Source organism: Erpetoichthys calabaricus, chromosome 1 (genome assembly GCF_900747795.2).
Source record: "Erpetoichthys calabaricus chromosome 1, fErpCal1.3, whole genome shotgun sequence".
NCBI classification, from domain to species: domain Eukaryota; kingdom Metazoa; phylum Chordata; class Cladistia; order Polypteriformes; family Polypteridae; genus Erpetoichthys; species Erpetoichthys calabaricus.
Genome location: NC_041394.2, coordinates 354,753,148 through 354,769,501, shown reverse-complemented (window position 1 = coordinate 354,769,501; position 16,354 = coordinate 354,753,148). Strand labels below are relative to the sequence as shown.

General features: G+C 42.6%; 2 protein-coding genes across 2 annotated transcripts in view; both read left to right on the top strand.

Moving 5' to 3' along the window:
* Nucleotides 1-16,354, top strand: part of LOC114643527 (gastrula zinc finger protein XlCGF57.1-like) — a 318,307-nt gene that overhangs the window by 121,118 nt on the left and 180,835 nt on the right. The window lies entirely within an intron of this gene.
* On the top strand, nt 1,475-14,628 carry LOC114665472 (zinc finger protein 235-like). Its single transcript, XM_028820076.2, has 3 exons — nt 1,475-1,564; nt 4,485-4,942; nt 12,972-14,628. The coding sequence occupies exons 2-3, from the start codon at nt 4,516-4,518 to the stop codon at nt 13,835-13,837; spliced, it is 1,293 nt and encodes a 430-aa protein (XP_028675909.1). The 5' UTR covers nt 1,475-1,564; nt 4,485-4,515; the 3' UTR covers nt 13,838-14,628.

The following is a 16,354-nucleotide window of genomic DNA, read 5'->3' as shown; positions in this document are numbered from 1 at the left end:
AGGGACACGGTCGAACGCCTATTCCAAGTCCACAAAACACATGTAGACTGGTTGGGCAAACTCCCATGCACCCTCCAGGACCCCGCTAAGGGTATAGAGCTGGTCCACTGTTCCTCCTGAATCCGAGGCTCGACTATCCAATGGACCCTCCTCTATAGAACCCCCGAATGGACTTTTCCAGGGAGGCTGAGGAGTGTGATCCCTCTGTAGTTGGAACACACCCTCCGGTCCCCCTTCTTAAAGAGGGGGACCACCACCCCAGTCTGCCAATCCAGAGGCACTGTCCCTGATGTCCATGCGATGTTGTAGAGACGTGTCAACCAAGACAGTCCTACAACATCCAGAACCTTGAGGAACTCCGGGCGTATCTCATCCACCCCCGGGTCCCTGCCACCAAGGAGTTTTTTTCACCACCTCGGTGACCTCAGTCCCAGAGATGGGGGAGCCCACTTCCGAGTCCCCAGGCTCTGCTTCCTCATTGGAAGGCATGTTAGTGGGATTGAGGAGGTCTTCGAAGTACTCCCCACACCGACCCACAACGTCCCGAGTCGAGGTCAGCAGCGCACCATCCCCACCAAACACAGTGTTGACACTGCACTGCTTCCCCTTCCTGAGACGCCGGATGGTGGACCAGAATCTCCTCGAAGCCTGTTCTGTCAGGTGGAAGGAAAACTCTTTACCACGACAGAACCTTTACTCTGGAAAACTGTGCCCCTATCCTACTGCATGCACAACAAACACTAGGTAAATAACTGCCTATAATCGTAAAGAAATTGTGCCCATTTATTTTTTTTTAACCTTCTTCCACTATGGCCCCGTCTTACACATCTGCCCACGACCCCTTTCAAAAGCTTTCAGGCAGTACTGAATAGTGCCCAACTCTTCGGTGGCGTGCACCCACATCTGGAGCTAGCCTTTGAAATGAGGTTTCCCTTCAGAAAAAAATGACTTTAACAGTTAACATTTTAACTGCTCCATGTATTTTTTTTTTAAAATTTCGATCTTTCGACGTCTTCTGCAAAGTTGTTTCACCAAAGGACTAAGCTTTATTTTTACTAGGTGTTTATTAAACATTTTAAACGTAAGCAATTAAAGCTGTGTATTTCTCTCCGGCCAGCAGCTATAATTAAATGAAGCTTTCTCTCAGATATAAGCAGTTTTGCTACCACTAAAGCAGCCGACACGTCTGCACTTTGACTGGATTACGGTCCCCGATTTAACATGGACTAGCCTGCTAGTTTACATTGACGCCGGCTACGAAAGATCTACCATTCCTCTCCTCGTCACTTTTACTGTTCCTCAGTCGTAAAGCCCGAGTCCACACGAACTGCTTGGCTCTCACTCTGTGTCAACCTAAACACAGCGGCCTGAGTGGGCCTTGCTGACCAATCACAATTCAAGTTTACTTTGTACAGCCAATCAAATAACACCGTTGCCAGTCTTCCAGAACTCCGCCCCAAACGGACGCAACAGTACAAGGCGGGGATGTGTGTGACGTCACAAGCGGAAATGCCGAACTTTCCCGGAGCGCCTGGACACGGCGTCGTTTGCGGAGAACACGGCGGTAAGTACTCTAAATTCCGACGGTTATTTTAAAGATATGAGGACGGACTTTCTGCACTGTCAACTCCGAGCTGAGCGGTACATTCGACTTCATCGTCTTTCCTTTTATCATTTGCTCGAGTGAATACGTAGGGGAGCCGCGTTTCCTCACCGCTCGATTACTTCTCCGACTCTTTAAAATTTCACTTTATAATGTCACCCTCCTGTTTCTCGGTGTTCATGTTAATGTCCGGTCTGTGTTGTGGAAGAGCGAGAGAACTTTAATCGTGAAAATGGAAAGGATGTGAAACCTTAACGGGTGTAGATCACTTCCCTCTAAATACATAAACATGTTTCTAGCTCTCGAAGATATCGGTGCCCCGTGGAATTCTGTGTCCCTTCTGATTTAGCGCAGGCGCACTAAGGTTTGATTGTTACGGATCAGTTTGTGCTCGCGCTTTTTGTATTGGATAGAACGCATGCTCCGGGCAAAATGCCATCCCTCGCGTCTGTAGCGTGCACGCGCAGCCGCCTGCTTGCTGTCTCCTCCCGCACAGCGATGTCAGTCAGTGCGTGTATGTGAACTTTAATAATCTGGTTATTCACAGTAACATGTTTTCTGAAATGCCATATAGACCCATATTCCAGCTAAAGATGTTGGGTTATTGGTCTCTGAAAAAACAGGTTAGTAGACCTGTATTTCTCCACGAGTAAAAAAACTCGGTTATTGGCCAAGTTAACCTATAAGTGGGTTACAGTTAAGGAATTCGTAGTCCGGGGATTTGTTAGCTTCGCACACCTTTTCGGTAGTCCTGAGTAGAATCGTCCCCATGATCAGTTTCCTTAGACAAATGTTCGGGTGGTCGCGTTATTTACTCCCACGACTGAAATAATCTGCCTCAATATTTCAGAAATCGGTACATTTTATGTCGATGACAGCCATACGTACACAGCAAAGCTCAGCACCACTTTCTCGGGAGCAGTTATGAGGTAACGCGTTAAAAGGAATGTGCGTAATAGGTAGGAGTGATGTTTTGAGCACTGGGAAGGGCCTCCTGCCAAGAGACCATTTCCCCTAAGAGAATAACAAAGTATGTCAAACAAAGTGTATTCCGATTACGTTGAGTGTAAAGCAAGAAGCAAACGTACTGATGTGCCTCTCCTTTACAAAACTGCACAGACAATCTGAAAAGGTGCTGCCTGTACCCCGGTAACAGAAAAATACGCGACAGACGCACTAGATTTGCAGTTTTTGTTTTTTAAACTTAATACTGGTAACTTTATACGTTCAAGTGATGCTGACAACTACTACTAACTGTGATATTCAAATTAAGCCTACTTTCGTTAGTCCCCATACTGTGATGCATAGACAGATGGATACTTTATTAATCACAGGGAAATTCACATAATAGACCAGGCAATGTCAGCTGATGATGGCAGGAAAACTTAAACATGCACCCCCCCCCCCCCAAAACTCTAATAGATCACTCTCAGTGCTAAAAGTTAGAAAAGAAAATCAATCACAAAAACTGTTTAAAACTCAACATCAAAGAAATTGTAATGAAAGGTCTAGTTTTAGGTGCAGTGCTGCAGAGCCACCTGAGATGTTTTTTTCTATATAATTAACAAAGTGTCGGTTTCATCTTCATTCGGTTGTTTGCTATATACAAGTGCTGGTCATAAAATTAGAATATCATGACAAAGTTGATTTCAGTAATTCCATTCAAAAAGTGAAACTTGTATATTAGATTCATTCATTACACACAGACTGATGTATTTCTAATGTTTACTTCTGTTAATGTTGATGATTATAACTGACAACTAATGAAAGTCCCAAATTCAGTATCTCAGCATCAGCACCTGTAATATATTGAAATTTTATGATCGGGTGACACAGCGGCCAGTGCCATCTTGCCTTTGTTTACATTTCGCAACTCACGCACACGCAATGTTTATTTGCCGAGTCAACGAGTCTAGCATTCCTCCAAGCACAGAGGGAATGCCTGTGACGTGACAGTGAGATTTGTCGCCATTAACAGCTGATTGTCGCCCTCTATCCCTGGATGTCGACTTTTGTCGACATTCGCCTTCAACCCCTCCTGTCGACAAAAGTCGACATCCGCCCTAAAAGAGTTAAGAAGGTTTGAACAGTTGTGGCTGTCAATTCAGTGGCACAGTTCAAGCCATGGAAATGAGTGTCTTTTCCTCCAGTGTGAAAAGACTGAGGAATGCTATAGAGATGCTTTCAGTCCGTTATAATCTCCCCCATCCCATGTGCATACAGCACACAGGGGTAATTGAGGAGTTTTTATAGGCAAACACCACCTGCTGTGAGAAGGCGCTTTCTCCCGATGGTCATCACAGGTAAGGGATTTGTTTTCTTTTTTCTTTTTTTTTTTGGATAGAACTTAAATGGTTTCATTTACACAGTAATTCAGTTCTGAATTCAATTCAAAATTCTCCTACTAAGTTTTAAGGCTTTCCACAACCTCACCCCTCCATATCTGTCTGTCCTCCTTCATGTTACCATTCCCTCCTTCACCCTTAAATCCTCTTCCTCCATCCACTTGACTGTCCCCTTCACCCATCTTACCACCACGGCATTCAGTTGCTGTGCTCCCCAGCTTTGGAACTCACTACCATCCGAGTTTAGAAATAATGATTCATTCTCACTTTTCAAATCTAAACTTAAAACTAATTTGTTTAAGACTGCTTTTTCTCTTTGATTATAATTGCTCTGTCTGATTTTAATTTTTGTATTTTTTTAGTTTTGTTCATAATGTTTGCTTTATCTATTGTTCAGTGTTCTTGAGTGCTTAGAAAGGCGCCTATGAATAAATAAAATGTAGTATTATTTATGAAGTAGATACTATAAGAAGAAATTGTAGTGCATTCAGGCTTTATTGGTTTGTCTGTTTGAACTAAAATATTTCTTTCCACAGTGAGAAAGATTAATCTGCCGTTTTCTGGAACATGGAAATGACTGAGGAGGGCATGAAAGGCATGGAGAAAAGCTCTATAAATATTAAGGAGGAGGACTGTGACTGGAAACATGTGCACCCTAAACCAGAGAGTCTCTGCATTAAGAATGAGGATTATGAACAGGGGACAGTGGGCATTAAGGAAGAGCCTGAGGAGAAGCCTGTCATCGGTGACATACACGACTATAAAATTATAGTCAAGGAGGAAGACTTTAAATTTAAGTCGGAGTCCATCTGCCAGTATGGGTGTCAAGATGGAGGTGTAAGTGGGTTGGTCTGTCTTCACAGCAGAACCTGCTCTGTTGAGGAGCATTCTGTCAGCATGAAGTCTGAGGTTTATTCAGACACAGAGACCAGTGAGGAAACCTCACGGAGCACAGCGGCAGGTCAGCCATCATCTGTGAGTCAGTCTGGCAAAGGTAAGTGGAGGCTGAAAGTGAACATACAGGGAAGGTCAAAACGTTAATATACAAGGAGGTACCCAAAAACAACCGGAATCTGAACCTGGCACACAATCTCGACTTAGTTGCGAATTTCACCGCTAGGTGTAGCACACTTACAGTATTCTGTGGCAGTCTGCCAAGTGATGTTGCTCTGTTTTGTTCATATGATATTCTGTGTTGGTTTTTCTTGGTGCTTTTTAAATAGGTTCTACGATTTTTGTGATGGGTGATCATACAGAACAGTGAGTCTGTGTTGAATTTTGTTTTCTCTTAGGCAAAACAGCTGCTGAAACTGTAGTGATGGCTTCAAACTGCTTTTAAAGAGGGAGTTTGAAGTAAAACACAGGTCTAGGAGTGTTTTTCACGTTTCAAACGAGGGGAAATGTCACTTGAAGACCAACCAAGATCTGGCCGACCTTCCACAATTAGGAATGATGAAAATCTTGAAAAAGTTCACAATGCAACTTACGGGGATTGTCATAAGACTATTGAAGAGATTTCGGAATTATCTTGTGTGTCTTGGAGTTCTTGCCACTTTCCCTACTCACCAGGGGCCTCATGTATAAACGGTGCGTACGCACAAAAATGTTGTGTGCTCCCGTTTCCACGCTCAAATCGCGATGTATAAAACCTAAACTTGGTGTAAAGCCACGCACATTTTCACGGTAGCTCAAACCCTGGCGTACACAAATTCTTCGCTCAGTTTTGCAAACTGGCGGCACCCAGTAAAGCAGTGCTTTTGTTCCAGTGTGGTTTCCCTTTCTTTTTTAGATCCACATCCCTGATGCAACTTTATCAAATACACTGAAATTAACCGCATATTGTTTATTAGTTTAAGGCATCGGATTGTAATTAATCTGTAACAATATAATGGTCCAGGGAATGGCCAAAGTATTCCAAATACTATAGCTGCTTTAGCGTTGTTACTCTCACTGCACCTTCTTCTTCTTCTGTCAGCTGCTCCCATTAGGTGTTGCCACAGCAAATCATCTTTTTCCATATTACTCTCACTGCACCACTCGGAGTATTTATATCACTGTATCTGAGTGTGAATCACAGCTGTACAGCAAATGATCAGAAAGAGAATTATCGGGATAAAGCATCAAGCACACGCTGCCTCAGCCATGTTGTCTATTGAACTGCTGTCATGCGACAAGTGCATACTGTACTGACCTCGCGATTCAGAAACAGTTTCATCCCAAGAACTCTAAACGCACTCAAATCAGTCCATAAAGTGCTCCTTGTAGAACTGTTTGTACTTATAAGTACAATCATCTCACTGTAAACTTGGGGTGCAGTTATAATATTACACAACCTGAGCCACTTTTATAAAGCGCATATTTACATATGATGACAATATTATTTTTAAGATGAAATGCAGCAGAATGTTTATTATACTGTACAGATAAAACTTTTAACTTCATTTAAATAATCTATATTGTTAATAATTAAACATGTGAGGACACGGTGCCACGGCACTAGTGAGGATCTGGTGCTCCGTTCACGGATTGTTCCTGCCTTGTGCTGTATTCTTGGCTGCCGTGATACTGAAAGGATAGATGGATAGAATAATTAAACATGTACTACGAAGATATTTTAATGTTCCTTAAAAGTTTTGAAGAATCTGCGTTCTCCGCTTACAGATGGCTTCACGTCTATTACAGAGCTGATTGTGTGGCGATTGGGTATTTGGAGAAAGAAAAGTAAGGACAGGAATTGGGGATTAGTATGTTTGAAAGAGACAGTACTGCTGCAATTAAGTATTTCATCGAAGGTCGTGCACGGCACAGGTAAGCATCTTGTGGGAGGTAGGAATAATCTGGACAGGGCGCCAGCTCGTCACTATCACTGTACCACCGTGTTCCCATGTTTAATAACATGTTTTAACTCCTATCATCATGAAAATGATATCACGTATACATCTCAGTATTTTAATTATTCAGAGAGCTGTAATATTACGAATGTAATGGATTCTGTGTCCTGTTGGAGGAAGAGAAAACCCGGAAGCACGTAGTGATTCACACACATACAGCACATAGAAGATCAAATACAGAACAAAGCATTTAACGTACTACTTTAGTTACGATGGGATTTGAGAAACTAGTAAATTAAACGATTTTAAGATGAAGTTTATGATGTTCTACTTTAATGACAAAATAAACTGATTGGAAATTTCGAGGTTAAAGTTGACATTTCGTGCTTTTTTCCCCCCATTGTGTGCCTTTTTTTCCTCTGTACCCTAATAAGCTTTCATATGACACTCAGGCGGTGGGCTATGACTTGCCTTTTCACGCCGACTTTGATATGCGATTTCTTTTTTTTATTTCGAGCACTGTGCAACTTTGTGAACTTGAGCTTTCGAGTTTCTCCGACACTCTGTCACTCGATCAACTTCCTTTTGTTGTTTATATCACTGCTTAAACCAACAAATAGTACGTTTTTCGTTGCCTCCACTTGGTATTCGCTGAAATTCTTCTATTTTCCCCCCATGCTTTTGCCATTGTCTTTTCGCAGAATGCTGAGCTTAAAGGCTTCTGGGAGGAGAAGGGGAGTGGCAGCAGGCGCGTGCACGTGTGTTACTTTTCACGCTGACTGGGATTTATGGAGCAGAAGAATGTGGAAGTTGGCAAACACAAAGATTTATGCATCTGGATTTTTTTTGTGCGTACGCACATTTTTGCTTTTGTCGTTACGCCATGTTTTAGTGTGAATTCTACACACGGCGTTATGCATGAGGTCCCTGATCCTTGCTTCATGGGAGTTTTTCTTGTCACCGCATATGAAAAAAGAACTCAAAAGGAAAGCGTTTTTGTACTGTGGAAGAAGTCAAAGAAAAATCGCTGCATGCCTTGGACAACGTTCCTCTTCAGCAATTCCAAAAATGTTTCCACCAGTGGGAAAACGGTTGGGATGAGTGCATTCATTCATGTGGAGAGGACTTTGAAGGAGACTAAAGTTTCAGGAAGCCAAATTTTTTTTTTTCCCCAATTCCGGTTATTTTTGGGTAGTCCCTCGTACATTACACTCACAAAAGCTGAAATTTCAGTAATGTCTGAATATCTGTTTAGTGTTTTATTCTTTCTTAATTGTTTTGAGCTAATCTGCATTTTTGCAAAGTAAATGTCTGCTTAGGAGGTTTGGCCAGTTTCTGGTTTCATGATGAATTGAAGTTATTAATATTTTTATGTTATGCCATGACATCATCTTTCATTTCCTCCCAACACCACCATTGCATAATAAGTGATGTGTGTCTCCTAGACAGTCAGTTGCAAAAACCCTCCATGCGCGTTGTCTGTTATCATCCGGGTGACGGGATACCCCTGAGGTTCCATCACTATCATAGATTGATGGGTAATGATGGTTAGCATGCAATTTGAAAAATGTTGTTTAACATTGTTGCTTTCCAAAGTTCTGTTAAGTGATTTTTGGTGATAGGTTTGACAAATAGTTAATATTTTATCACCTACATTTAAAATTTTTCTTAAGTAGTATTCAAGTTAGGGATATGTCGATACCAGAATCATTGCATTTGATATCGACACCAGTGAAACTTGGCGATACTTGATACCTGTTTGATACTGTTTTGTCTTGGTGGAGTCCAAGGTGACTCTACTTTCCCCCTTTGTACTTCTTATTGTGCAGACTTTTGTAAGAATACCTCAAATCCCATAGACTTACCACTGTTTTTAAGGTATTATACTTTATAACTTCTCCCCATCTTCCTTTCTACATCTGTAATCGTGGGCAATTGCAAAGAGTAAAAGACAAGCAGGAATTAAGGAGTTAGTCTAAAAGTATTATTGATAATACATAAAATAATAATAATGAAGCAAAATACATGTGAATATTGGCAACCTTCAACCTGATAAATACTAGATATATAGTTTTGGGCAGCACACAGACTTGTAGTTACCCAAATATGTCTGATCAAGTCATCATTTCTAGTCAATTTTGTTCAGGACAGGACCTGCCTGTCTGAATATGGCTGCCAAGTTGTGCTCCTCATTGTGTTCACTTCATAGCCAACTGGGGTAAAGCGACTAACTTTATACATTCCTGTCCAAATCCTATGACAAATGGGGTGTTGTGGTATAGAATGGACTCTGATTCAAAGCCAATCCCGAACGGCCATACTTCAGACCAGTAGAATTCCCGTACAGCTTATCCACCAGTTGTTTTGTTTAGTCAGTTTATGGCCTTCCTGCGGTGGATGGCTTAAAGGTTATACAGTACGTCCAAACACAGTCACCCTTGCCAAGCTAGTCTGATGCTCCATCCCCCACACTTCCTTTTTATACCTGCCAGTTTAGCTGAATCTTTCCAACATGGTAGTTTTATGGCCTCCCTGTGGGGGTTCACTTACAGAATGTCTGCACTGAATCACCCCTACCAAACCAGTTCAAGGCATCCCCACTGTCTTGGTAAGGGTGCCGAGTTGTGCTCCTCAGTGTGTTCTTTTCATGACTGTGTGGGTCAGGTTTTTGCATGGTTAAGGTGACCAACTTTATACATTCCTGTCCTAATCCATGGACAAATGGGGTGTTGGGGTGCAAAGTGGGCTCTTATTCAAAACCAGGCCTAAGCAGCCATACTTTAGACCAATAGAATACCTGTACAACTCATACACCAGTTGTTTTGTTACTCAGATTATAGCCTTCCTGTGGTGGATGACTTATAGGCTCTAAGTCCCAACACAGTCACCCTTGCCAAGCTGGCCTAATGCTCCATCCCTCACACTTCCTTATTACACCTGCCTGCCCCTCCACCCACCCCCCAATTTGTTTAGCTGAGGTACCATCATGGCTATGAAACAACACTTGGACAAGAACCCAGCGTATGCAGGCTTATAAAGAAAGAGCATCCAAATAAAAAAAGACTTTAAGACGTACACCCTCTGAACCCCACCTTATTAATCCAAACCCCCACCCTACCCCTTCCTCATTTGTTATATATTTCTTTTGATTCCTGTAAGTCTAATCATTTTCATCTGATGGTGACGGCTATATGTATATGTATGTATGTGTGTGTGTGTCTATAGATATAGATACAGGTAATATTCCGTTACAACGAACTCACAGGACCTAAAAAATATTTTGCTGTAACGAAAATTTTGTTGTAATGAGATTCTGTATTTGTTACTGTAGTGCTTTCTTTAACTTGTGTCCAGGCGTTTGCAGTCATTTCAATGGCTTCTGTGTTAATTTTACTCAAATCCTACCTACAAGTTATGCTGACGAGAATTTTTCTTAGCATTTCCTTGCGATAAAACACTTTCAGGGTGCGAATGATGCCCAAAACCAATGGCTGAAGCTCTGCTGTGTAGTTGGGTGGGAGGAATTCAACGTGAACATTGTCTAAATGTGGAAGCATGTTGTGGGCTGCACAGTTATCAATCAGGAGCCGAATCATTATTTCTTCGTCATATCGTGAGGTTTCTGAACTCTTTTGAGACCCCACAACGGGAATGACCCGCTGAAGGCCATCCTGAAGCGCGATTACAGACTCTCTGTGGAAGATTGTTTGTCCGTTGCCGGGGCAGGGTAACAACAGGCTCATAGCGCTGCAGTGAAGTGACACAGAAGCAAATCCTAAAAGATCGGGGTCGCACTTTAAGTCCCTGTCTTGCACCCCAAAACACGAGGCTGAGTCTCAGTACTTTAACAAAACCAGCGTTATTCAGCTTGAAACAGGAACGGCACACTTATTTATTGTAACGTGATCTGCCACTCTGCTATACACAGACACAGCAGTAAGGCAGGATCGTGGCCAGATCAGTGATCAAGTAATCCTGTTATCTGCATTTACAATTTACGTGCTCCTAACCTTGCATCACCCCTCGAGATCTTTTCTGTTGTGAGCTGGGGGGCTGATCGCACCCCCTACAGGTTAAAAAAAAAAAAAAAGGCGCTGAAAGACTACCTTCACATCGCTCCCTTGCTGCTGGGCTTACTTGCGGCTGATCTATCACGTGATCCGCGCGGTACTTCGCAGACTTAAAAGTCCAAAAGCACCTGTCAGTTGCTGATTGTTTGTTTACCTTTCTCTATCTCTGTCCTTCCCTGCTCCTGACGCACACTCTTTTGAAGAGGAAGATATGTTTGCATTCTTTTAATTGTGAGATGGATTTGTCATCACCGTCTTGTCAAGGAGCACGTTTAAACTTTTGAAACAGAGACAAATGTTTGTTTGCAGTGTTTGAATGAAGTTCCTGTCTCTACAATCTTCTGTGTTTCTGTGCAAATCTGTGACCCAAGCATAACACTGTTTCCTTTGGTGGAGAGACGCAGCATATCTGCTATTGCCCTGTACAGATGCGGAGATCGCACTTCGGGACGTTCTTCAGCTTGCTGTCCAGTTGTGGGAGGGCCCAAGAGAGATTACAAACCTCACATTTACCTTGAATGAGTGCCACATTAATAGGAATGTTTCTTGAACGAGAATCACTGAACCACATCAAAACGGCTTTTTCGACGTCTTCAAATGCAGCAGTTCACATACATTGACAACCCGAGATTTTTCTACTTTTTTTGCTCTGTCTTTCAAGAAAGTTGACAGCGTCGATAATGAAATTCTGAATTCACTGGCAACGTCTTTTTTCTTTTTGCTGCAATCGAGAGCTGTAAAAAGTTAGTTTTTTTTTTTTCTAATATGAACTGTTATCGTTTTTTCGTGTCTACTGTTTCTAAAGGAGGGTGACAATAAGTTAAATTCCAATGGATGTTTTTCAAATGTTGACGAGCAATAAGCAAAATGAATCAACGAAACCCACAGGAAACAAAAAAGGAAAAAAAAAACCAGTACAAGGAAAGTTCGAAGAAAGAAAACAAATGTACAATGTTTGTGTTTGGGGATTGTTGTGCACGACTGAGCTGCGGCCACAGAACTAACTGCTCTGTGGATGATTCATTCAGGCATTTCAAGGTCTTTTGTGCACTTCGTTGTAATGAAAGTATCTGCTGAATGGATTTCGTAGTAATGAGTTTCTATAGACTCGCGTCATATGGGGAAGCTGTCAGGACCATAAAAATACTTCGTTGTAATGAAAATTTCATTGTAAAGGTATTCGTTGTAATGGAATTTTACCTGTATATGATATAGATAGATATATATATACAGTATATAAATGTGTAAAGATTGATGACATACTGAATTTAGCGCCATTATGAAAAGGACCAGTGGAGTGCACGGTGGCGCAGTGGTAGCGCTGCTGCCTTGCAGTAAGGAGACCTGTGGTTCGCTTCCCGGGTCCTCCCTGCATGGAGTTTGCATGTTCTCCCTGTGTCTGTGTGGGTTTCCTCCCACAGTCCAAAGACATGCAGGTTAGGTGCATTGGCGATCATAAATTGTCCCTTGTGTGTGTGTGTGTCCTGTGGTGGGCTGGCGCCCTGCCCGGGTTTGTTTCCTGCCTTGCGCCCTGTGTTGGCTGGGATTGGCTCCAACAGATCCCCGTGACCCTGTAGTTAGGATATAGCGGGTTGGATAATGGATGGATGGAATGCACACTGCCTAGTTCATCTCGACATCTTTGCTGCTGCGTAGTGGGCACAATCAAACACTCCATTCATTCTAGGCACCTTTTGTCAAGGTTTACTAGTTGAAGTCTCTGTGCCTTGCTGTGGACAGTAGCCTTAAGTATTCAATTAGGTATTAAAGTCAGTAACTTTGTTTTTGGCAAATGTAGTTTTGCAGCAATGTCTAAGGAAGACAAGGCTACCATTTTTGAATAAAATGCTTGCACAAAAGTTATTTATTTTTAACCACAGTCAGTTAGTTGATTGATAAAGTAAGTGGATATTTAATCACATGCTGTAATTGTGGTTAATTGCAGAGCTAAGCAGATTAAATGTAAACTGTCGGAATAAAGTAAAACTTTGTGCCAAGGTTAGAGAAGCATTGTTTCATTAGGTTGCTTAAACTGGAGTGAGTGGCATTTCTCTAAATGGTTGTCACGTCTCCCTGTCAAGTTCACATAGTCACTCACGATTGTGCATTTGTCTTTCTGCAGATATGCTGGAGGGTGTCCGCTTTTCCCCATCATTAGCTGCTGAGACCTCACTTCAGGTCAGACCACAACAGACACCGAATGATGAAAATATGAGGGTGTTGACATCTGGGTCAGAGGTTTTGGCGAGATCCTCTTTGCAGTTCAATTCTGTGCCAGCTGTGCCTATGCTTGTGTTTTTCACCATTAACAATCCACAACAGGTGAACAGTACTCCTTCAGGAGCTTCGCCTGCCGGCCAAGAGCAAAGGAAAAGTTTGAAATGCCAACTTGAAAACAAAGGGAGTCAGCGGAGCCATACAAGTCAAAGGCCATATGGCTGTTCTGAGTGTGGAAAACGATTTAATAAGAAACTCCATCTTGAGATCCACACGAGAATTCATACGGGAGAGAAGCCCTTTAGCTGTTCTGAATGTGGGAAAGGATTCTATGAAATAGGAGGACTTAACAGCCACATGAGAACTCACACGGGGGAGAAGCCTCATCGCTGTCCTGAGTGTGGCAAACAATTTACAACAAGGAGTCTTCTTCATAAACACACAAGTATTCATACTGTAGGAAGACCCTTCTGCTGTTCTGAATGTGGGAGAGAATTTTTAAGAAGAGATAATTTTGCAAACCACATGAGAATTCATTCTGGAGAGAAACCCTATTGCTGTTCGGAATGTGGGAAAGGATTTTTAAGAAGAGATAAGCTTGCGGACCACATGAGGATGCATACCGGAGAGAAGCCCTATGGCTGTTTGGAATGTGGCAGAAGATACTCGACAAACACAAATCTTAAGAAGCACATGCAAACACACACTGGGGAGGCCATAAAAACAGAGGGAAAGACGCCGACCTCCTGCTCCAGCCCCAGCCCCATGTAGACCAAGAACAAACCAATAGATGGCTTACAAGGAGTGAGTTAAGACCAAGTAAGGGTACTTAATAGTAACGGCACACGACACTAGCCTGCACACCAGTTGGTTCAAGGCAACAACAGAAAATAATAATTATAATGTTATTAGAAAAGAATGAGAAAGCAGATATGTTCAGATTCAGCAAAACGGAGATGGAAACAGAGAGAACTTTATTTTATCCCCAGCTGATAAATTTAGCTTTTGATACAAGTTCATTAAATAGATTGATAAATCTATACACACCCATAATTACAGTGTAATCACACACCAGAACAAATTAGTCACTGATCTGCTTGCCAGCTGCGAGATGCTGATGACAGAAGGGTTCTGCCCTAAGAAACACAACAATGTTGCCAGACTACTGCACTGGAAGACTACGCAAAAAGATCCACAGTTCCATTATCACAGAGGCACACTCAGACCTTAAGAACAGAAAAGAAGGAGGTTTGAGTCATTTGGGACACACGTCTGCCAGCGAAAGAGAGAAAAATACTGGCCAGGAAACCAGACAAACAATCGTGTGCTGCAGCACGGTTCATTACTGTTTCAGTCCCGAGTGTTCATTCTATATGCAGAATGACGGTTTCCAGTATATGTTCTATGTCAAGTCATTTCTTAATGGTTATGGCTATCTTGTATTGTGCAATTCTAGGAATTTCAGAAATTAAAAATACGGTTGAGCATTAACAGTTTTGAACATAATAAGCATAAACTGCAATATCAAACTTAAAGAAATATTAAGCAAAAAGTAGTTTTCAATTTAAAAACACTTTCTCTGACTAACATTGTAGGTATGAAGACACACAACAGGTGAATTTTATATATATATAAAATATTTTAATATCTATATTAATTTCAAAGAAATGAAAGGAATCTTTTTTAATAAGAGTATATCATCAAGTCAGTGACACTTCTGGACTATTAATCTGGTCAGTTAAGTAGCAGAGGGGCTTGTTTATCAGTTTCAGCTGCTTTGGTGCACTAGAGGGGCAACAATGAGACGACCCCCAAAACAGGAATGAATGGTTTAACGCGTGGAGGGAGGCCACTGACATTTTCCCTCCTCATCTGTTATTTCACTCGTTTTGCATTTGGCTACAGTCAGTGTCACTACTGGTAGCATGAGGCCATACTTGGACCCTACAGAGCTGGCACAGGTAGTCCAACATCTCCAGGAATGCCTCCCTTTGCCAGAAGGTTTGCTGTGTCTCTCTGCACAGTCTCAAGGGCATGGAGGAGATTCCAGGAGACAGGCAGTTCCTTTAGGAGAGCTGGACAGGGCCCCTTGTAGAAGACCCATACCACATCAGCAGGACCCACCGGTATCTGCTCCTTTGGGCAAGGAGGAACAGGATGAGCACTACCAGAGCCTACAAAATTACCTCCAGCAGGCAGGCAGGCAGGCAGGCCACTGGTGTGAAACAGACTTCATGAGGGTGGCCTTAGGGCCCGGTGTCCTTTAGTGGGCACAGTGGAGCTTGATTGGCATTTGCCATAGAGTACCAGAATTGGCAGGTCCACCACTGGCGGGTGCCCTGTGCTTTTCACAGATGAGAGCAGGTTCACCCTGAGCACATGTGGTAGACGTGAAAGGGTCCGGAGAAGCCGTGGAGAACATTAATGTGCCTGTAACATTGTTCAGCATGGCCGGTTAGGTGGTGGGTCAGTGATGGTCTGGGGTGGCATATCCATGGAGGGACGCACAGACCTCTACAGGCTAGACAATGGCACCTTGACTGCCATTAGGCAACGGAATGAAATCCTTGGACTAATTGTCCCAGTGGCTACTGGATTCCTCCTGGTGCATAGCAATGTCCAGCCTCATATGGCAAGAGGATGAAGGAATTGATCCCATTGACTGCCACCACCCAACCCACGCTCACTCGCATGACCTCAATCCAATAGACCACCTCTGGGTGGGACATTATCTTTGGTTCCATCTGATGTGTCAGCCTGTCCAGGAGCTCAGTGATGCCCTGGTCCAGATCTGGGAGGAGATCCCCACAGGACACCATCCATCTTCTCAAATGGACATTATCAGGTGGTGTTTTGCAGGGCATACAAACTACTGAGTACGATCTGAAGTTGCTCCAATGAAATATTGGCAAAATGGACTCGCCTGACGTCATTTTTTTTCCCTTTGATTTCTGGGGTGTCTTTGAATTCAGCGCTCTCTCTGTAGGTTATTTTTATTTCCATCCTTTTGTTCCTAACACATCACCATAGCAGTAGAGATAGACAGAAGGAATTTTTTTTTTTCCCCATCAAGATCTCATGTGCTTTCAAAGTGTTCCTTTCATTTTTTTTTTTTATGCAGTTCCAGACATCCATGCAAACTTGTGGCTTGAATAAGAGAGCTACTGCTGTCACGTCCGGGCTTGGAGGTGGTAGAAAGATGTGATCCAATCTGCAATGACAAGTCCTACTGCAAGTCCAGATTGTTGTGTCCACAAATCCAACATGCTAAGTGAAGTTTGTCTGTTC

Excerpts from the sequence above, each read along its gene's own strand:
- LOC114665472 (XM_028820076.2), top strand. The coding sequence starts at position 4,516 with ATGGAAATGACTGAGGAGGGCATGAAAGGCATGGAGAAAAGCTCTATA. Across the intron at positions 4,943-12,971 it reads TGTGAGTCAGTCTGGCAAAG|ATATGCTGGAGGGTGTCCGC; the intron begins GTAAGTGGAGGC and ends GTCTTTCTGCAG.